At 52.3% G+C, this 20,715-nt stretch overlaps 10 protein-coding genes across 10 annotated transcripts; 3 read left to right on the top strand and 7 right to left on the bottom strand.

Annotated features, from left to right (window-relative positions):
* Positions 1-130: 130 nt before the first annotated feature.
* SPB4 (ATP-dependent rRNA helicase spb4) lies at positions 131-2,116 on the top strand (the record flags this gene model as incomplete). The annotated part of the gene is made up of 2 exons (XM_049367242.1): positions 131-321; positions 370-2,116. The coding sequence occupies 2 exons, from the start codon at positions 131-133 to the stop codon at positions 2,114-2,116; spliced, it is 1,938 nt and encodes a 645-aa protein (XP_049220989.1).
* Positions 2,117-2,775: 659 nt separating this feature from the next.
* J4E78_006633 (uncharacterized protein) lies at positions 2,776-3,753 on the top strand (the record flags this gene model as incomplete). The annotated part of the gene is made up of 2 exons (XM_049367243.1): positions 2,776-3,096; positions 3,151-3,753. 2 exons carry the CDS (start codon positions 2,776-2,778, stop codon positions 3,751-3,753), a joined length of 924 nt encoding a protein of 307 aa, XP_049220990.1.
* Positions 3,754-3,999: 246 nt separating this feature from the next.
* Positions 4,000-4,836, bottom strand: J4E78_006634 (uncharacterized protein; the record flags this gene model as incomplete). Its single annotated transcript, XM_049367244.1, has 1 exon — positions 4,000-4,836. One exon carries the CDS (start codon positions 4,834-4,836, stop codon positions 4,000-4,002), a length of 837 nt encoding a protein of 278 aa, XP_049220991.1.
* A 678-nt stretch (positions 4,837-5,514) lies between these two features.
* J4E78_006635 (uncharacterized protein) lies at positions 5,515-6,624 on the top strand (the record flags this gene model as incomplete). The annotated part of the gene is made up of 1 exon (XM_049367245.1): positions 5,515-6,624. One exon carries the CDS (start codon positions 5,515-5,517, stop codon positions 6,622-6,624), a length of 1,110 nt encoding a protein of 369 aa, XP_049220992.1.
* Positions 6,625-6,809: 185 nt separating this feature from the next.
* Positions 6,810-7,186, bottom strand: J4E78_006636 (uncharacterized protein; the record flags this gene model as incomplete). Its single annotated transcript, XM_049367246.1, has 2 exons — positions 6,810-6,841; positions 6,892-7,186. 2 exons carry the CDS (start codon positions 7,184-7,186, stop codon positions 6,810-6,812), a joined length of 327 nt encoding a protein of 108 aa, XP_049220993.1.
* Positions 7,187-7,952: 766 nt separating this feature from the next.
* On the bottom strand, positions 7,953-10,076 carry J4E78_006637 (uncharacterized protein; the record flags this gene model as incomplete). Its single annotated transcript, XM_049367247.1, has 3 exons — positions 7,953-9,238; positions 9,309-9,728; positions 9,806-10,076. The coding sequence occupies 3 exons, from the start codon at positions 10,074-10,076 to the stop codon at positions 7,953-7,955; spliced, it is 1,977 nt and encodes a 658-aa protein (XP_049220994.1).
* A 1,710-nt stretch (positions 10,077-11,786) lies between these two features.
* On the bottom strand, positions 11,787-13,589 carry J4E78_006638 (uncharacterized protein; the record flags this gene model as incomplete). The annotated part of the gene is made up of 1 exon (XM_049367248.1): positions 11,787-13,589. The coding sequence occupies one exon, from the start codon at positions 13,587-13,589 to the stop codon at positions 11,787-11,789; it is 1,803 nt and encodes a 600-aa protein (XP_049220995.1).
* A 403-nt stretch (positions 13,590-13,992) lies between these two features.
* On the bottom strand, positions 13,993-15,273 carry J4E78_006639 (uncharacterized protein; the record flags this gene model as incomplete). The annotated part of the gene is made up of 3 exons (XM_049367249.1): positions 13,993-14,195; positions 14,245-14,641; positions 14,689-15,273. The coding sequence occupies 3 exons, from the start codon at positions 15,271-15,273 to the stop codon at positions 13,993-13,995; spliced, it is 1,185 nt and encodes a 394-aa protein (XP_049220996.1).
* Positions 15,274-16,326: 1,053 nt separating this feature from the next.
* J4E78_006640 (uncharacterized protein) lies at positions 16,327-18,194 on the bottom strand (the record flags this gene model as incomplete). Its single annotated transcript, XM_049367250.1, has 3 exons — positions 16,327-17,624; positions 17,687-17,864; positions 18,054-18,194. 3 exons carry the CDS (start codon positions 18,192-18,194, stop codon positions 16,327-16,329), a joined length of 1,617 nt encoding a protein of 538 aa, XP_049220997.1.
* A 721-nt stretch (positions 18,195-18,915) lies between these two features.
* On the bottom strand, positions 18,916-20,346 carry J4E78_006641 (uncharacterized protein; the record flags this gene model as incomplete). Its single annotated transcript, XM_049367251.1, has 3 exons — positions 18,916-19,131; positions 19,177-19,242; positions 19,297-20,346. The coding sequence occupies 3 exons, from the start codon at positions 20,344-20,346 to the stop codon at positions 18,916-18,918; spliced, it is 1,332 nt and encodes a 443-aa protein (XP_049220998.1).
* Positions 20,347-20,715: the final 369 nt, after the last annotated feature.

The following is a 20,715-nucleotide window of genomic DNA, read 5'->3' on the forward strand; positions in this document are numbered from 1 at the left end:
CTGTGAACGACAGCCCTAGAGTGTGGCGCAATGTGGCCGTGCAGTGCTCCACTTTATTTTCAAAGTTCGCGCGACTTTTCTGTACAGCCATCGCGACTCCAGCGACATCTTCACGATATCATAGTGCATCATGGCGCCCCAGACTAAGATAGATCGTTCATTCAGCGCATTAACGCCTGCCTTGTCAGAATGGATTCTCGAAGCTGTGGATTCCATGGGCTTCGTAAAGACTACGCCTGTGCAGCACGCAGCCATCCCCATGTTCATGAAGAACTCTGATGTTGTCGTCGAGGCTGTCACAGGGAGTGGAAAGACTCTAGCGTAAGGGCATACATTGCCAGACTCTATGCGCATCTAACAAGCTCCTAGTTATCTCATTCCCATCGTCGAGCGCTTGTTGCGACTGGATGCGCCTATAAAAAAGCATCACGTGGGTGCCATTATCATCTCACCCACAAGGGAACTTGCAACCCAGATCCACACAGTACTTTCGTCGCTTCTCAGATTTCATGCGCCCTCTGCAGCCTTACTGGATCCGGAAGATGAAGATACCGACATGGAAGACGCCGATGCTCCGCCAAAACCCACCTTTCCACCCGGGACGTTGAAGGTCATACCCCAGCTTCTTCTCGGAGGATCAGTAACGCCCGCTCAGGACCTGAGCAGATTCCTCAAATCATCTACCAACGTACTCATCGGCACACCGGGACGACTACTCGAACTCCTTTCTTCACCACATGTCCATTGCTCACAGTCATCATTTGATGCTCTCGTACTCGATGAAGCCGATCGTCTTCTAGACCTTGGCTTCAAAGATGACCTGCAAAGAATCCTCTCTCGACTACCTAAGCAACGCCGAACCGGTCTCTTCAGTGCTAGTGTTTCCGAGGCTGTGGACCAGCTGATTCGCGTGGGTCTCCGGAATCCCGTTCGTATCGCTGTCAAGGTCAAGGCGCGAGCTGCACCCAATAGTGCGACAGGAGAAATGGGCGCCATCGAAGACAAAAAAACGCCAGCAAGCTTGCAGATGACATATCTGACCATACCAGCATCGCACAAGCTACCCGCCATCAAGAAAGTCTTAAAGTCATTAGATCCGCAGCCGCAAAAGTCCATCATGTACTTGGCGACATGTTTCTCGGTCGACTACTTCCAACACATTTTACCTGAAGTTCTGAAAGGATACACCATTGTGCCTCTGCACGGCAAACTCCCGGACAAGGTCAGGAACCGCAACTTCGTCAAATTCGTAGAGAGTGTCACACCATCCATCCTCCTCACCACAGACGTCGCTGCTCGTGGTCTCGATATCCCGTCAGTTGACCTGGTCCTTCAACTTGACGCACCAAGCGACCCAAAAACCTTTATTCATCGCTGCGGCCGCGCAGGTCGGGCAGGTCGCAAAGGTCTAGCCGTCACATTCCTCAGTCCGGGACGAGAAGAAGACTACATCGAGTTCCTCCGTGTCCGACAGACCCCAGTATCCCCTTTAACAACACCTGAAGTCACAGTATCCGCGGAAGAAGCCACAGCCATGAGCAACCGTATACGGAAGGTAGTCAAGTCCGACAGAGCACTATTCGACAAAGCACAACGAGGTTTCGTCTCCTGGGTCCGCGCCTACAGCAAACACACCGCCAGCTCCATCTTCCGCATCCCCGATCTCGACTGGACAGAGCACGGCAACGCCTGGGGTCTCCTCAAACTACCCAGCATGCCTGAGCTCAAGAAATGGGACGGAGACCGCAGTCTAGGCGTAGTCATGGATTTCAGCACATACGCATACAAGGACAAAGCGCGCGAAGCACAACGACAGGTCGAGCAGAGCGAGTACGAAGCCAATAAGGCGGAAGGGAAGAAGGAAGGCAAGAAGCGATACGTCACAGAAGATAAGAAGGCGTCGGCGTGGACGCAGCAGAAGGACGCGAAGGCGCTCAAGGAATCACGGAGGGAAAAGAAGGCTGCGAAGCGCGAACATGATCGTGTTGCGGCGTTGACGGAAGATGAGCGGAAAGAGGAAGAGAGGGTGAAGGGCATGATTGACCAGGTTAGGAAGAAGGTCGCAGAGAAGGAAGCCCAAGAAGCGGCGGATGAGTTTGAGGGGTTTAGCGATTGAAAACCGGGTGTCTACATACCTTAATTACTTGTAGTAGTCTACGAGAGCTCTTACATCTGCTTTGACATGTTCTAAGTCACTCCGCGCTTTGACGTATAATAACTTAGCCTGTAAAGTCGCGCAAAAAGAGGCAAATCGAGTTCGTAAATCGAACGTAGCAAAACAAAAAGACTTGATGTTAGAGTCTAGAATCGAACTCTGCAGCAAAAAAGAATATCCTTGATCGGTGCTATCTACTTGGTTGGGTGTATCAAACCCGTCTTCTGTTTTCAAGCTGTGATGTAGGAGGAACAGCTTTGAGTGTCTCAAACTCGCCGTTGAACCCATTCGACCACCCGGAATGTTCTTATGAAAACTCATGATATTACAAGCAATATATAGGCAATATCAGGTTGCTGTGGGTAGCAACAGTGGATCACTCGCTAGACCTCTAGACTCTGCTCGCAGTGAAGGCGAGGCGGTGGAGGAGCGCTCGCCAGGCAACGGTGACGTACTGTCGCACAATGCAAACGCTCACCTTCACCTTTGAACGAAGAATCTTCTAGCGCGTCCAAGCTCTCCAGACTTTTCTCTCACTCTTGCGTCTTCTCATAATCTGGCGTCCTTTACCTTTACCATCTACTCCATCACTTTGCGCTTACTACCACGTCAACGCCACCATGGGTCTCTCAATAGCTCTTCACTGCCCCACCATCAACAAGACCAAGAGCGCATTCGGCCTCGTGCCATCCAAGAAGCACGATGAGATCCTCCAGGACATTCGCTCGCTCTTCGGTATCGACTACGCCGCCACCTACGACATCCGCGGCAAACCAATCGATGACATCTGCGCCTGCAAACCCGGCGACCTTGTCCAAGTCGCTACAGAAAAGTTCGAGATCATGGTGCCCTACTCGCCTAGGAACTGCATCTTCTACAATGGCGAAGAGATGGAGAAGATTACCGACGCATGGGCTGACGGTTACGGCAAGCCGTGGAAGGTATGAGTCGCTGCCTATCGAATTGCCTTTAGCAAAGACTGACTGAATGCTTAGGAACTCAACGACTCACAGCGGTGCGAACACATCACGAGCCTCGGCACAAAGGCAGAAGATTCCGTCTTGGTGAACACTATCCGCATCACGCGCCCGTACGTCGAGGTTCAACAAGAGTTGAAGGACATCGCCGCTGCCGCTCCTGAGGACATGGACACCAAGCAAAACCTCGGAACGGCTATCTTCACGAACTGGGGCAAGAAATGGGACATGCTCCTACCACCTACTATGAAGCCCGCCAACGACGAGATGTCCGCCAAGGTCCTCCGTCTTCTCGTCGCCCTTTCTTCTTTCACTCACGGTTCAGCGCGCCTAGTGCGCAGGTACCTCGTCGAAGCCGTCAATGCGCGCCTCTCTGGTCCGGGAGGTCGTGAGACGGATGACGCATTGTTGCGAGATGAAGACATCGTGCACGTGATCGGCACACTGTATGAGAAGGCGGATAGCTTGGCGGCCGAGATGGCGCTAGCCAAGGAGAAGAAGGTGCAGAAGAAGGTGAAAGACAAGACGCGGAAGCAGGCGTGGAGGGCGAGGAAGAAGGCGGCGAGAGGCAAGACGTCGTCTGATGTGGATGACCTTGCTGATTTGATGGATGTCGTTTAGGACTACATAGATTTTGTGCAGAAGAATATCAAGATGATGTACCGGCCAGACTCCTACATACCTGATAGACAGTAAAGAATGAAGCTTCCCAAACTCCATGTAGACATCTTAGTGATCAGTCATGATAGAGATGACAGCTTCCAAACTCCATGTAGACATATTAGTGATGAATGCCAGTAACGATTGAGTTTTTTGGAGTCCATGTCGTCATATCAGCGTCTCGAACTTTCAGGACTCGCAAGTCGGCTAATACCGCAACCACTGAAAATCATCATGCGCAAGTACTAAGTTGTGTCCTTCTCCCCATATCACCCCTTCCGTCGCAAACCGCAAAGAACCAATCTGTATCAGCGGGAACAGCCGGTCACAGTTGTTTGCGTCGAATGCCTTGAAATTGTTTGACGTAATCTGGAGAGTGTTGCGCATAGTGTTGTGTAACTTGCGGGCTTCGGCTTGGTCGACACGAAGCCGCCGCGACAAGGTGATTGGATTGTGGCCGTTTCCCCCAAGCGCTACCACCTTCGTTGGCGTACGCAGGTTTAATATCATACGTTCGGTGTATAACACACTGAAATGAGGATTGCCCTGGAATAATAGATTGGCAAGTGTCTTCAGGAAGATAGCAATGTAATCGAAGAGCTGTTTGGCAAAACAAGTCGGCGAGTGCTCCAACAAATGAGCCAGCTCATGCTCATGAGGAACAAAAGATTCGCGCGGCCCGTCTCGGAGGGGCTCTCTTGTGCGCAAGTCGACGTTGATAAGGAGTTGATTGATGGTAGGCGAAAGCGCCGCAAATTGAACCCAGCTCAACGAAAAGTACGGCCGGCCATGCGAGAAGGTAATGTCGAATTCGTAGTTGAGGCGTTTCGCAGCGACCAGGTGTTGGATTGCTTGCTTGAACTCTCCGTGTGTCTGGCGACATACGCGCAGCAGCCCGCGATAACACCGAAGCGGTAAATCGTTCCTCACGTAATGCTCTGACACCACCATAACCCCGCGGAAAGAACGCCCCAGCTCTTCGTTAAGCAACACCTCGTAGACATGATTTCGGAGTTCAAGTGGAAGATCCAAAAAGCCGGGCATGTTGTTGGTGACCAAAAGTGCGAATGCGCCTGTCGAAGATCAGGGTCCAGCGGCAGGCACACGGATGTTCGGAAGCGAGACCGAAGGATTGTTGAGTACAGGCCTGCACTCGCTGCTTGCGGGACCAGAGAATGGGGATGCGGGGATGACGACAAGGAGCTGACGTGATCAAGGAAAGTTTGCGGAGAAGATTGAAGTGAGGTTCAGCCTTTTCGACGAGGTTCAGTGTTGTGAAACTGATCGGTCCGTGCTACCCACGTGATTGGATCTGGGCTCTGGGATTTGCGAGCGGGCAATGGCGGCGCGGCGACTGCATCGTCATCGCTAAAGTGGTGTCTTATCCAAGATGGCATTTCTAGCCGGCCTGACTGCTATGCACACACGGACAGCGCATCGCATAGATGGATGACTACGAACTTGATCGCGTCGCGTCGGATAATCCTGCTCTGACTGCGCCTGCGGCCCAGCGCGCTCCCATACGACGGCTGAAGTCTCAGGGCCCGACATCAACGTCAGCTGCTCAATCTACCGGTTCCAGTACTACGGTCGCATCTGGGGAGTTGACAAAATACGATGTATGTTTTCAACACACGAGGCCTGGAAATGTACTCTAAACAAGCATAGGTGGGCTGGCGCAGGATTGTGAGGAACTTTTCGCCGTCATGGTTCTCCGTGACCATGGGCACGGGAGTAGTATCTCTACTTCTCGTCGCCATACCGTTCAAAGCAGACTGGTTGTACTGGCTTGCGGTGATCTTCTTTGGACTCAACACTATCCTGTTCGCCTGCGCCTTCTCGGTCTCTGTCTTCCGATATGTGGTATACCCTGAAATATGGACCGTCATGATCGCAGACAGTGTCAACTCGCTCTTCCTTGGAACCATCCCGATGGGATTCGCTACCCTAATTTCAGCTTGGTGCTCAATATGTATCCCGTATTGGGGGCCCTGGGCCGTTACCTTTGCTTGGGTCTGCTGGATGATCGATTCTGTAGTCGCTGTCTCAGTCACGATATCGCTCACCATCCTACTGATCTCCGCCTCTGATCGTCAGGCTTTGGATCGCATCACAGCAGCCCAGCTACTACCTATCGCTGCATCCATCGTCGCAGCTGGTACCGGCGCCAGAGTCGCAGAGCATTTGAGCAACCCGCAACATGCCCTCGGTACGATAATTGCTTCGTACATTATGTGGGGTATGTCTACACCACTAGCGATGACGGTTCTAGTCATGTACTACACGCGCCTGGCTTTGCACAAGCTACCACCACGAGAGATTGTTGTGTCATCCTTCTTGCCACTAGGACCCCTAGGCATGGGCGGCTATTCCATAACCTATCTTGGTTCGGTCAGCAGACGGATCTTTCCAGAGACGGATTTCTTCTCAGATATTCCCGTGGCAGGCGACATCTTCTTCGTCTTGGGGGTCTTCCTGGCACTCATCATGTGGGCGTTTGGTCTGACATGGCTCTGTTTCGCACTGGCATCTATCTACAAGTCTCGGCCGTTTCCGTTCAACATGGGCTGGTGGGGTTTCACGTTTCCCCTTGGGGTCATGGCGCTTAGTACAATGGAGCTTGGCAACATCTTCCCGAGTCTGTTCTTCAGAGTTCTTGGGACGATCTTCGCCGTAGCCGTCATTCTGCTGTGGTGCGTAGTAGCTGTTGGCACAGCACGCGGTGCATGGAGCGGTCGTCTGTTCAATGCGCCGTGCCTCAAGGACTTGCCGAAGAGAGATTCTACAGGTGAAGATGGAGCAGGGAAAGAGAAAGGGCTAGTGCAGACATGACCCTGAGTCACTATCATCGACACAAGAGGTGCGTATGTGAAAGTTCTATTGGGATCTCATAAATTGCGTTGCGTTTAATCGTAAGAGTATGTATGTGCAAAGCCCCTCGTCGCAAAGCATCAAGCCCCTCGCTGACCGCTAAAGGACCTCCAGTATACCCCGGTTCACTGCCTCAAAGGGTATTTCTAGTTGCCAGCTCCTGCAGCATCGCATTGTTCTACCACCTGATTAGCATCGTTCCAAAGGACTATCAATCATCGAACTTACGCTTCTGAGCCTGGCAATCCTGAGTGGAGAAGTCCCCCTGTCCGCCATTGGCCAAGTTCGCGCAGCCGTTGAACTGCTGATCGCAAGAGCGCTGGAGAGCACCCGAGAGGTTGACAAAAGTGTCACCCTTGACACTGAAGGGGCGGTTGGCGATGCCGGAGTCGAGGATGGGTGTAGCAGCGACACCACCGAGAGCGCCGGTGAAGGTCTGCGCGTTGTTCTGGCGAACATAGATGGCGCGTGCGTTGCTGAGAGCAGCGACGCTAAGAACGATGAGGGTGCTGGTGAACTTCATGTTGACAAATTGAAGTATTTGGAATGAAAGTGCGTTAAAGCGATGGGTATCTTGATGTGCTATTGAATGAATGGGGCGACCGAGCGCTGAAGAAGTGAAGTAAAGAGAATGAAATGAAGTGAACGTGAGATGAATGAGTGTTGGCTTGATGATGAGCTTTTCGCAGAGGCATCCTTTCCTACATATATAGTCCTACATTTGCCCCCACGGCGCCTACACTCAGATCTACAGCACTTCTGTCAAAATTACTAGGCGGGGTCACAATGCTAGCGTCCGCCGATGTTGGTGTTCCAAAGTGCTGCCTCAGGCACCTGAAACCCCGCAGGTCTTGGAGCCGACACACCAAATGCCTCATTACCTTCGAATCGGCTACGCGACTAAACAACTACACCATTCAACCTACTGTTAAGAGTGAAAATGTTTATAGCGCAGGTTTGACAGGTGGTGACAGCTGCTTGCAGCCATGATCCTGGATTTCGCGAGCCGCGTGGGTATGGCGTCGTTTGTCTCGGTGTGCTTCATGTAGTGATTATAACCGCGGCGCGACAATATGTGATACGTTATAGTGTTCGAGAATGTCGTTGAATGAATCGAGGATTCTGTAGTGAGTCGCATCGACGCACATGAGGTGGCATGCGGATCTGACGTGCGACCTTCCGAGGCATGATCAGCCATGGCTGCGATTGATGATATGTGATGCACGTTATTGTTCTTCTATATCTTTCAAATAGTTCCGGCAACGCCGCTTTGCTACGACTTTGTAGGCTCATATGTATAATCGTTTCCTGTCCAGCTTTCCTACGTTCCTGTCGGCCCTCGCAAATGCTATCGCGCCTACGGCCTCATTCGGGCAGACATCTCCTATGCGTACAGGGTAATCGCGCATCAACGCTGTTCTCGCCAATCCAGTCAAAGTAGTTCCTCCCGTAGGCGTTGGGACATAAGGATTCAAAAGCGTCAGCGAGGACGCATAGCCGATGATATCCGGTGCGATCGTGATGTACTTGAGTACGAGTCCGGTGTACGCGGCGGCAAGCAGTATGAATGAGCAAACCAATAAGGCTGCGAACCATCTCCAATCTGTTTTGTACATTGGCGTCGTATCCTGCGATACATTGGCTTCGGTCGCGACGAATGTAATATTGGCATCTGCACGTTGTGCCTGGGTGAAGTTCATAGCGCCGGTTTCCATCACGGATGCTGGTAAATTTCCGCCGATCGCTCTGCTGGCGTATGTGGACTGCCAGAATGTGTTGTACAGAATAGTCAGACGGTCGCCGAAGACTTGCGGCGACAGCTTGTAGAGTTCGGCATTTCCAAAGAATACGCCGGTGAAGTCGAGTGGGTCCTGCAGCCATTTCTCCATAGTCGTCGCGCCTCGAGCAAATGCAACAGGCATATTGAAGTTGTCCGCGCTCGTCATGGCGAGGAGCGCGGTAGCCATGAACTGCCTCCTTAGGGCAATATCGTAGCCTATTGGGTAGTCCTCGTCATACAAGTACATCTTCCTCATCTTGTAAGCGGCACACTCCGTCCCATTGCAGCGTACTCCGACTTCGTATTTCTCGAACGACAGCCCACAATTCGCCACTGAGTACTTTCCTGTATCCAAATCGACGAGAGATTCACTCCGGATTGGGCAGGGGTAACTAGCACAAACCGGGGGCGCACAGAACGTCTCGTTCTTTTTACAAGGCGGCGGCGCTGTATCGTTAACTACTTGGAGTTGCCACGTGTATTTTGACACAAAATCTATAGGTTCTCCTCGTGATGCATTGTTGCTTGAACAGGTCACGTCAAATTGGCGAGCTTCGATGTTGAAAGAGCTAATGCCGACCGAGGGAGGCCCGGCTATCGGGATACCGATTAGGGAAGCGTATGTGACGTTGTCGGCTGTACCGTTAGGCACAAACTTCCACTCGTCAGACGTACTGTTCTCGATAGTACGGTAGAGCGGGAGTTTGACATTTCCCCATAGGTCCATGGGTGTAGTACGGTATCTGGTGCTGCTGAGTATAGATGTGAGGAAGATCGGAGTGAAGGAGCTACGGCCTGTACCTACGAATAGTGTAAGTATAGAGCCAGTTTACGTCTGAAATGAGCTTGGCATATGTGAACTTACTAAGGGTACTAGCAGTCTCCATTAATGAATCCATAAACGTCGTCGGATGGAGGTAGCGCACTTGTTTGGTAAACTGGACGTTTCCAATCTCTTGGTCAATAAGACGAAGTGCAGACTGTCCACCGACTGGCGAAAGGAGCCAAATCAAGACGGATGCAAGTCCAAGCATAGACCAAGATCTCAGACAAAATTGACGTTCGAGTGCGGAGAAGACAGATTGGCAACCAATCAGCTGTTCGAGACGACCGAGAGTTGTGCCTCGTTGAGCAAGGAAGAGACCAACATGTCGGAAAAACCTTCCCATCAAGGCCGCGAAGATTAGGGGGAAGATTGTCGGCGAAAGGAGAAGTGTTTGTTCCAGTTTGGTACCGTAGTCCGACACTTCTTTTCCGTTCAACCTGGCAGCGATAAGGGCCAGAGCTGTAGCATGTCAGCAAGTGTTCGATGTAATCGTTGAAGCAGCTCAGTATGGTCGCGCTGAGATTGATCGTACTCACCCAGAAACATGATAGGCGATGAAGCCAAAATCACATCGAAAACCAGGACCAGTGCTTTCAATGGCGTAATCCTCCCAACTTTCCGTAAATCCGAAGGCCATTTCTGCGATACGCCCTTCGTATTATCAACACTGTATTCCGTATCGCTATCCTGGGGAACATGCGGGGCGGTATTGTACGCCCCGGAATCGTATTGGGTGTTCAGGCCGCCATCATACTCCACCGACACATGTGGACCTTTTGCCTGGGGTCCAACGGGTTCATAAGCCATGGCGTTTGAGCGTACCGGAAACTCTCGTCGCCAAAATTGAAAAGCAGTAATGAAAAACGAAACAGAGAAAGGAAAGCTTGAACAAGTACGCAGGTATCAGGAAGGATTCTAAGGACGGAGCATGAAATATGCTGCCTGCCACCTGCATTTTTTTGGCCCCAATCACACACATGCGGCATGGTACCTTGCAGCGGGCACCGCCCCGCCTCGGAACGGGGGTTAAGTTCGAAAGAACATGCGCGATAAGCGGCTGAGGCTCTCGGTGAGGCTCTCAAACTGTAGGATCGTAGATAAGTTGACGCCGCATTGGGGCCATCATGTGTTGCGCGCGAAGTCGACGACGCTGTGTGGTGGATCGGATTGTTTTTTGCCGCTAGGATGCTAGCGTGGTCCGAAAATAGGCTAATGCAAGGGTCATGATGTCTGCACTCTGTCAAACGCGACATGGAACGCCGCCATGCATTCCCCACATCTCCAACACCATACCGCCACACGACAGCCTTGGACCCAAGTACGAGCAGACCGGATACCACGACACCGGAATCTTCTTATTTCCGAGTTGATCTAGCCCGTGCGATGTTGCCAACCTTGCGCGTTGGATAACCCGCGCAATGAGGATCACGGCATTTCTCTGGGCAACCGGGACCCATATCCCACGGCGAATGAGCAGAAGTACCGTCAGAGAAACTCTGGGGCTATCTGAGAAACAATGGCCAATCTTCCTGGTACAAATCTCGATCAATTAGATGTCGCGACGCGCTCATAGTGCTGACTTTCTCGCAGCGTGTCTCACTTGCAGTTTGCAAAGACTTCACACGCTCCACATTGACCGAGCTCACTGCAAAAGAAAAGGAATATCTGATTCAAACGATCAGGGAGTCTGTAGTAAAGGAAGGGCTTCCACCTGTAGACGATGAAGGGATTGAGTGGCGTGTATCAAAGGTTCTGCCAGAGCTGCGCCACTATCAGCGCTGTATGCATGCACGGGGCACATGACGCTTATCGATGCTAACCGATAACAGTCGCAGATCAGTACGAAGCCTGGGAGAAGGTAGCCCAGAGATCATTCCCTTATGTAAGTACAATGTCGTGCATTCGCTCGGTGACACGGGGCGTTGTCACATGTTCTAACCCATTTTCCAGAAAGTACTTCGCGAGGCGGTCAATGCAAACATGGAAAAGATTCCCAGAAAGGGGCTCCGCTACTGGATGGATATTCCCGAAGATGTTCGAATGGAACTCGCAGAAGACGTTAACAGGCGACTTGACGAAAGTGGCCTGCCTACGATGGACGAAGAGGCCGTGTTGTATCGGCTCAGAAAACACGTGAACCATTGGATAAGGGACCACCATGTGTCGCAATGACGCGCCTCACTTCAATGTAAGCAAATTACATCAAATCTCATTAAATCTGGTGGGTTCAAGAGCATCACGATCGCGTCGTCTCTTGGGATAGCTTTGGGGCAGAAGTAAATTCGTTACCTGGGGTGGTCTTAGCTAATAGTGTGTAGTTAGAACGGAGCCGCCAAGACAGAACGATGACTAGCTTCAAGCGATTGCTGTATCAATCGAGAGCAAGTCCACACACTGTCCTCGCTCGAAGCATCTGTTCCGAACAACCAACCCAACTTCATTCCTTCGCCCACTCGTACTGCAAGCCACTGATGCCACATATCAGGCAACCGGCGCGGATGGTAGAGTCGTAGACTACTACTTCCTCCAGACAATGAGCTTGCCTGTTCCCTTACCCACAGCATCCAGCCATCCCTTGAACTGCGCAACGTCAACCCGGAAGCCTTCAACAAGCGGTATACTCCCAGCGTGCTCCATCTTGGCGACCGTTCTCTTCAACGTGAGCGCACCCTTTTGAGGCCCAATGCTCGATGCAGCTACCTGAGGCAGCTCCGAGCTGCTGGAGGCCGAGCGAATCTCGCGATGGAGATGCGTCTGGCCACGGCTCCCGCTCACGAGATTCTGCAGGGAAGCAAAGCTCTTCAGTGGCTCCTTAGATGATGTCGGGGTCTTGGGCGGGTTACCAGGAGCAGGAGCAGCCTTCTCGGGGAATACAGGGTGCAGGCAACTCGACACGTTGGTGACGGCGGAGATGTGCCACGCGAGCATGATATGCGGCGGCGCGATGTCCTCAGGCGAAGTGGGGTGACCCTTGATCAGGACGTACGCCCATCGTCCCTCTCCATGGATGGCAAGATGAAACTGGTCCTGAGATCGAGTCGCCTCTCCTCCCGGCCCACGGTACCCGCGTCCAAGCTTCAGCTTCTTCTTCATTTCCTCGAGCTTCGTATGCTTTTGCTCTTGCTCCTCGAAAGCAGCGCGTTCCTCCTTGCCACGGATTACGTCGACTTCTGCGTAGGCGATCTCAGCCGCATCACCTGGACCCAAGAACCTGATCTCCTTGTGGGGAACAACGCTGGTGTCGTAGAAGCCGACGGAGATGAGGTGGTTGTAGATCGGAGCGGTGACGGGGAAGGGAAACGAGGCATGGGCGCGGAATGCCTTGGGGTTTGGAAGGCGCCGGTAGAATGACTGTACTGTGAAGGACCAGTTCAGGAGGATGGTGAGGAGCGCGGGAGTATACCCGGGGAAATCGATATCCCATGAAGATGACTTAGGAAGGGTTGGTAGGCCGGTTGTGCCGTCTACCCGGGAACCTTTGGGAGCCGGGCCGGAGAGTTCATCACCGCCTGGAGGCGTACGCTTCTTAGCTGACGAAGGCTCTACTCCTGATGGGTCGTGGATGGCGAGGGTATCTTGAATAGGTGCCATAGGTTGCTTACCCTTGGCTGTTGGAGTAGACATGGGTTCCTTACCTTTGCCCTTGCCCTGTCCTTCATCCCAAGTCTCTGCCTCAACTTGAGGAGAAAGGAACAGCGGCTTATCCGGTAGAGGCTTTTGCATATCCGCCGCCTGACTCAGCACATTCAACCCAAGGTTCTGCATCTTCTTATCGAGTCCATACTCCTCCAATCCAGCCTCGAACTCTTCCTTTAGACCCTCCGGCATGTCAGGCGGCATAACGAACGGCTCTGGCGGTGCTATGCCCAAGACGCGGTGCAGCCTCTTCGCTGCGTCAGTGGCTCGAGCGAGACCTAAAGCGCGAGTCGTCTTGCTCTTTCGTGATTGCGAGGAACCAGGCTCGGGCTTGTTGTGAACGTCAGGCTCTGGAGACGTCCAATCATCGAAGCCAGAGCGAGGTGGAACTGGGTTCACAACTGGTGTCTGAGGACCTATTTCATTGCCCACTTTCTCTTTGTCAGTCGTGCTCAGTTGAGGTGTAAATTTGCGCAATGCGAAGTTCAGGGATGAAGTAGTATTGGGCGTGTCGAGCTCGGGGAGGTCGATAGGGGACTTTAGGTTAGTGGGTGTGGGCGGCTGTGAGCTTTCTGCCTTACCCTCATCGCTGGCTTTGGGGCCTTCTTCGGTGGCATCTTTGGCGTTGCCTTTGTTCTTGTTTTTGCGGCGGTTCTTGCTGCGGTTTTTGTGACCGCCAGCCATGGTGAAGGTAAGGGGGATGGGATCGAGCAGCTTGCTAGCTACAGTCTTATAGACGACCCCTTCGGGCTGTCTTTGGATAGCAAGTTCTCGCTCTCAAGATGGCGAGTTGTTTGGTGAGGGTAAAGGTGTAAAGGAAGGAGCAGTCGGAGAGATGGGCAGGGACGTAGGCAACGACGACGGCAACGAATCCGCGGTGACCGCGAATCCAAGGTGACTGCACATCCATGGTGGCCGACGAAAAGGAGTATCACAACAAACAAAGCAAACCAAAAACTCGACGTGAAGCAGGAAATAACCTGGATTACCATTACGACATCCTCAAAAGGTGTCTAATTATACTATCGCACGTGGTATCATGTCGCCTTATCCAAGGCTCCGATCATTCATCACAGCAGTGCGAAATCTACTCAGTGGTAGAGAAAACGTACTGGGCCTCGAGCGTGTAAGCTCCGCTGGAGGGACCAAAGATCTGCTCCTTCTCGCGCCTCCATTCGGGGTGGTTGATGGCGTCAATCCAGTCCTGAACCTCCATGACGACGCAGCCGTACTTGGGGACGTAGCCGCTGCTTCCCTCGGCACCTTGGGTAGACTTGATAGGCAGAGTACCTGAATTTCTTGTTAGCGGTTTTATGAGACTTTTGTGAGATTCACATACCATCTTGACCGGGGCAGCTGTACATCTGGTAAGCGGCCTGGTCGGAGTAGACATCGAGCTTGATGCCGGACCACTCGCTCCACAGAGAAGCGACAGGTCCAGAGTTGCGCCAGTCGAGAGCCTCGGCCTCGTCGCGGTTGACGAGGTAGCAGTTGTCGTAACCGGTGCAGTTAGTTCCGCAGTTGCCGAGAAGCTCGGGCGCAGTCTGGTTGGCACCAATCTGCTTGGGCGCCGACCAAAAATCGTTGACAGAGTATTGCTCGTTGGGAAGAATAGTACCGGTGGGGATAAGAATGGCATCTACATCCATGCGCTGGCCAGAGTATGGGATGTGGAAAGTGTGGTTGAAGATGGTCTCATCCTCAGGGTTACCGAATCCGTCCAAGTTCCAGTAGGTCTATCTTGATTAGCATTGCAACATGCATCAAAAAGCAATTTACTTACGTGAGAAGTCAACATGATGGGCGTCTTCTTGGTCGTAGCAAGCGCTACGATCTTGATGTTCCAGGTGTTTGGGGTCATGGTGTAGGTAACGTAGCTTACGACCTCACCGGGGAAGCCCTCCTTTCCGTCGGGATCGACGATCGAAAAGGTGATGGAATCCTCGGTGTGCGCCACAACAGTGAAGTTGCGGTAATCCCATCCATCCGGTCCACCGTGCAGGGTGTTGTTGTTGTTGTTCTCGTTGGGCTCGATGAAGAACTGCTCGCCATCGATGGAAAAGGTAGAGTTCCGAATGCGATTGGCGTAACGGCCGGGCACACCACCCAAATGGGGGTGAACCTCGCCCTCGTAAGCAGTCGCGTTGTCGAAGCCGAGAACAATGTCGCGCTCAACACCGTCCTTGCCCATGACGAACAAGTTGGAGACGGAGGCGCCATATGGGATGAAGTGACCGCGAATGCCCTCAGACGAGATCTCGTACTTGCCGTCCTTATCAGGTCCGGACGAGCTCGAGTTGGTCGGCGGGGTGCTGTACTGCGCGAGGGCAGTCGCAGCAAAGAGGGGGAGTGCACTTGAGAACCGCATCGTGACTTGCCAAGCTCGATCGAGTTGAGAAGTGGAGGTGATGTGATGTGGTGTGGAGAAGAGTACGGGGTTGACGGGCGGAGGGTTATTATATACTGCTATAGACGAACAGGCTACCGGCGTAATTACCGTTCCACGATCCTGTGACTAGGATCCATCCCGCATATTCTCACTTCTCCAGCCTCCGGGTTTATGGTGCTAATGGGCTCGTACTGGGGAAAGTGCGGGTCGCCGCTCGAGGGTAGCGAACGTGCGCTTCTTCCCCGCAGGAAGGCCATGTCAATTTCCCCAGGAACGCGGCTATGACGAAATCGGCCCGCGTAAGCTCACAGAAGCTGCATACTAGTCACATCTGTGCCATGGAGCGTGACGATCAGCTGTCGCACAAGGTTGTCGCTCTCAATTGCAGTTGTCCTTCGTTCGTGTTGTATCATGAGGCATCCAGCTCCATCGCAAGCTCGAAGCCTCGGTCGTCATAGCTCTCAGAAGCGCGACTACACAATCTCACTTGACAAGGATTAGTCTAGTAAAAGGCACCGGCAAAAGTCGCCATTCGCGGAAAATAGCGGAAAAAACTAAACGCGCCCCCTTCACAGGCAGAACAACGTGGAGATGGCTTGTTGTTTACGCGGAGAGCGGCTGGGGTGAAGTATCCCTGCCGATGAGCTTACCCGTTGAGGCGGAAGCTTGAACCACGCCACATGTCGTGTATGCAAGGTCGGGATGGTATACTGCATGCAGCAATGACACCGCCATTTGCATCATTTTACGAAGCAGCTCGTCATTCATCATCACGCCCTGATCATACAGATGCAACATGATTTCGGAAGACATTAGATTAGATCGCGCCATGTTCTGTTGTTCTACGAACAACCGCTACATACATGAGTCGGGTATTCTCGTTGATTATAATCGTACACTCTTTCTGCAGCTCCAATCACTACTACACTCGATGAATTCTGCTTCATTTTCGCTGACGCTTACAGTCATTTTCCATACAACCGTCTCCGTTTTCGTCCCAGTAAAACGCGCAAACTGGCTCCCCGGCTAGATTCAACGGTATTCCGCATCTGCACCAGGCGAGAACGGCGATCCGAGAGCTGCATACTGTCGCCTCGAACCGTCGAACTCCAACTCGTTGCCGTTATTCCAGTGTGAATCGGCGAAAGAACGTGAGGGAGGAGGGTACTGGTGTGATCCATCAAGAACCGGCAAAGCCATGTGTACTGGCACGTGAACACCTCGAAGGCCAAGTCCCTGTGTCGTGTATGGGTACTGGCGACCGTATGCAAGAGACTCCTCACGGCGATCATCTGAAGCATTCTGCCAGTTGGTGATGTACTGCCTGTTCTGTTCAGCAGCGGCTGCCTGAGCATCGAGATGAGAGACCACTGAGTCGATGCGTCCTTGCGGTCGTGGCGCGTCGATCTCGGATGCGACGTTGACAGCAGTGAGCAGGTCGTCGAAACTTGATCGAGTAGGCAGCCGATGAGAATGATAAGAGCTCATGTGTTCGATAGGCTGCTCCCTCTCTTGGCGGGACCGCGAAGTGTCGGCAAAAGAATGGTTGCGGTCTCCAGAGGTAGGTACCATCGAAGGCACCAATGGGGCTTCTTGGGTCAACGTTTTCGGTTTCAGAACGGCCGATGAAGGCTTTCGTTGTGCCACGCCCTCTCTGCAGCTCGGATGCTCGTTCCAGCTCACGTCTGGCTTGTTGTTCTTCGCCCAACAACCGCTAGTTGTCTCCAGATCATCAAGCTTCTTACCCCAGTGGTGTTTCTTGACCTTTGACCTGCCGGAAAATCCCTTGCCGCACAGACTGTGAATGTATGGCCCTCCTGTTCCTTGCGACATGGTGTTTGCCTCTCTGATCTTCTTTTCCGGCTGGGTTGGGTCTAAGAGTCGATCAGCGATCTCGGCATATTCTTCTCTTGGTTCCTCCTTCGTCTTAGCCTGGATTGTTGAGCTTTGACGACGACGGCGTTTCTTTGATGGAGGGGGCATCTCGTCGATGGGCTGGCCGATGGGTACAGCGACGGGTACTCCAAGCACAGATGGGCTAGCGGTGGCAGTCTTTCCCTTCCTTGGCGAGAGAGCTGGAGACAGTTTGGTTTGGTAAGAGATTGCTGGCGAATTGAAGTGATTGCCGGTGGGAGACTGCGCATGGTCGAGCATCGGACCGTTGGTGACAGAAGACCAAGGCTGGCTATAGTAGGTATGATCATCCTCGTGCCATAGTGGAGAGATTCGGGGTAAGCGCATCTGAGGCTGATGAGCCGGCTGCAGGAATTGAGGGCTAGGGCTGGGTTGTTCGAGAGGCTGGCGGAACCCAAAGTCGAAGTCGCCCACGCCTGGAGGTAGACGCACGACGTCAGTATATGTCTCACATGCATTTCGTATAGTCAAAACTTACCCCAGTCGGCCTCTCTGTGAAACAGGATATTCAGAAGATCTTGCTTGAGGTCTGCATGATCTCCGAGCGTGTTCCTGATCGCAACGAGTGTGTCTTTCTTCGACATCTCTCCAGCTCGGAATGTACCAAGGATGTTCAAGATGCTGATGACCTCAGTCGAATGTTCACCGAATCGGAGCTTCGATAGTCAGTCTCAGATACTACGGGAATGCACCCTATTTAAAGGAAAAACTAAATACCCTAGAGCCTACATTAAGATAAAAACTTATAAAGTTAGTAGCTTAATAGCAACGTAGGCTCCTAGGTGTTTAGTTTTTCTCTTGTATAGGGTGCAGGGTCTAAGATAAGTGCAAAAGCAACAACGCACCTTAATGTTGTCCAGGAATATGTAAACGACCTGCCCGATAGTCGGTTGATGACCACGACTCACGTGCTCGTGTCTGCCGTTGATCGTTCCGGAGTGGATCATTTCGGTTGGGTGTCGCGATTGCTGCGCAATATTGAGCATGTTGTCGCTGTCGAGAGCTTCCATGACGTTCGTCCAGGCGGCAGCACGGTCACTATCTCTTGGCCACAACCTTCAGTCCAATCTCAATACCGGCGTTGATGCGAGATATTTGCAGAATTGATGGGTGCTGGAGCCTCGTGGTACAGGCGCTCGGTCCTCAAATAGCCGAGTCTGGTCTGCGAGCAGCGATTGCACCTTCCGGTGAAGTGAAGATGAAACACGTGAGCGCGTGTCGCCCACCGCTTTTCGGTCTCGCGGAGGTGGAAACGCAGTATCTCTCGTTTGTATAGCGCGGGTAGGAGTCTTCGTGGGTTGTTTGCACATAATGTGTCACAAGCAGGGTCTTCTAGGCCCCATTGGGACGACTGTTGCATCTCAAGGAAGTCGCGATGACTGCGGAGGAATATCGCACTCCTCTTCAACGATTCGATTTAAGGCAGCTGATACAAAGCGACAAGCATATACTTAGACCAAAAAGCGCGGAGTGGATAAAGTTTTCATACGTACGTTTGAGACACTCGGTATGAGGCCGCATCACCTCACACAAGAAAAAAACTAAACAGGTCTGCAGGCTACATTAAGCCAAAATCATGCAAAGGCGGTGACCCAGCGCTAATGTAGGCTCTAGGCTGTTCAGTTTTTTCCTCGGTTTGCGTGGCATCCTAATAACCCCCTTCCAGTGTCACCAACTCGTTCAGCATCACTAAAGAAACCTCATACATTACGTTCGTGTATCTTTCGATGCAATCAAGCGGCCTCTGAAAACCGTTTGGCGAGTATGGCCGGCATCATACACCACCTCTACCACGCTCTTTCTGCAGTGCCAGCCACTGTCCATTCGGTCGAACAACACAAAGTCGGCAGGCTGACCCGGATTTAGGGCGAGAGACGTCGAATCGCAGCCAATAGCGGTCTTTGCCCGTGTAGATACGGTTTCCTGCATGGTTAGCATGAGCAAACGGGGTGTTGAACGGCTGCTTACATATAGGAGTTCAGCGTCTTTCTTTGTACCAGCTTGGTAAAGACCGACACCTAGTGATGCAATGCTCTAGTTACAGTTTCAGCGACATTTGTGTATGAGCATTAAGGCGAGATGTCTTACCAGAGGATCGCAGTTCCCGTACGGTGTGAACGCGTTGCCCACGTTATTAACGGCAATGGCAGCATTGAACCCGTACTCGTTGATGAGTTCAACGACCGGCAGAGTCCCGCGCACATTCTCTGGTGTTCGCATCATGAACAGGTCGGAGGTTGGCAGGCCTACGAAAGAGATTGGCAGGTCGCCTACTTCTTGTCTCAGATGCGTCCACTCGTCGTTCCGGAATCTCGTCAATCTGGTGCAATGTCCTAGCGTAATTTGCCTGTCTCCCGCCTTTTCTTTCCATTTGAGCTCTTTGAACATGTCCAGGGTATCCCAGACCAGTGGCTTCTTGTCTTCTTCCAGGAAGTAGTCAAGATGGAGATCTAGATGCTTCTGGTATTTAAGTGCTAACTGCGTGATCCATTTCACGTTATCCTTGGGCTTTTGTTCATCATCCTCGACATATGGCGTGCTTCCGAGTACATCCACTTTCTCATACGAAGCAGCGCTAGTCATCAGCTTCCTTACTTCCTCGCCCCCGTCTTGGCCAGTAAACAGCGGGAGCTGGGCGAACGCGCAGATCTGCACTTCGCATCGGTCCTTGAACATTTCTTTCAGCTTGAGACCTGCGTCCAAACATTTCATGTGCACCACCCCGTCCACTTCTACAAACGCCCGCATAGCGGTCACACCATGTTGGACACTCTCTTCGATAAGACGCGCGCCCCTCCTCAGGAGATCATCTTCCTCAAACCTTGACTTAGCCTCACCCGTCATCGACATGGCTTCCGTGAAGTCGCCGCTCTCGATCTGTAAGTCGCTGAATTTCGGGTCTTGTAGGAGGAAGCACTTGTCAAGGTGAATGTGGGCATGACAAAGCGATGGCGCTATGAGACGATTGCCTCCATCTAGCGTGTCTTCACTGCGCCCGTCCGAATCCTTGACATGGCTGTCTACCGAAGCAATTCTCCCATCGTTGATCGTGATGTCCCAGAGTGTCGACGACGGTTTATCCGGTATACGCACGTTGGTAATTCTTCTGAGAGGTTTCTTTGACTTTTGGTCCTCCATGCTTCCTCCTCTTCACTCACGCCAAAGACTAGAGTGCCGGGTGTCGACTGGTCTTGCCTGTTAGGTGCAGATGGGAGAAAAAGAAAGGAAGAAGGAGAACAGGGGACAGCGATAATGACGCTTAGATAAACTTGGAGGATACTAGATCGCTTCACTGAACGAGCGTCAACGAGTGCCAAGACGGATGCTGAAGCAGTGAATGAGACGGGGCCCCAATAGCAGCGAGAAGCACCTCTTGAAGGCTGCTATTTTACATCACACGCGGGTCCCTGATGTCGATGAGGCTGGAAATAGATGGAAAAGCTTGTGCAGTCGAGGGCTGGGTGGGGGTGATGCCCCGCATGGCCTATAGGGGGAGCTAGAGTATCC

Source organism: Alternaria triticimaculans (genome assembly GCF_023758025.1).
Source record: "Alternaria triticimaculans strain BMP 0046 chromosome Unknown scaffold_9, whole genome shotgun sequence".
NCBI classification, from domain to species: Eukaryota; Fungi; Ascomycota; class Dothideomycetes; order Pleosporales; family Pleosporaceae; genus Alternaria; species Alternaria triticimaculans.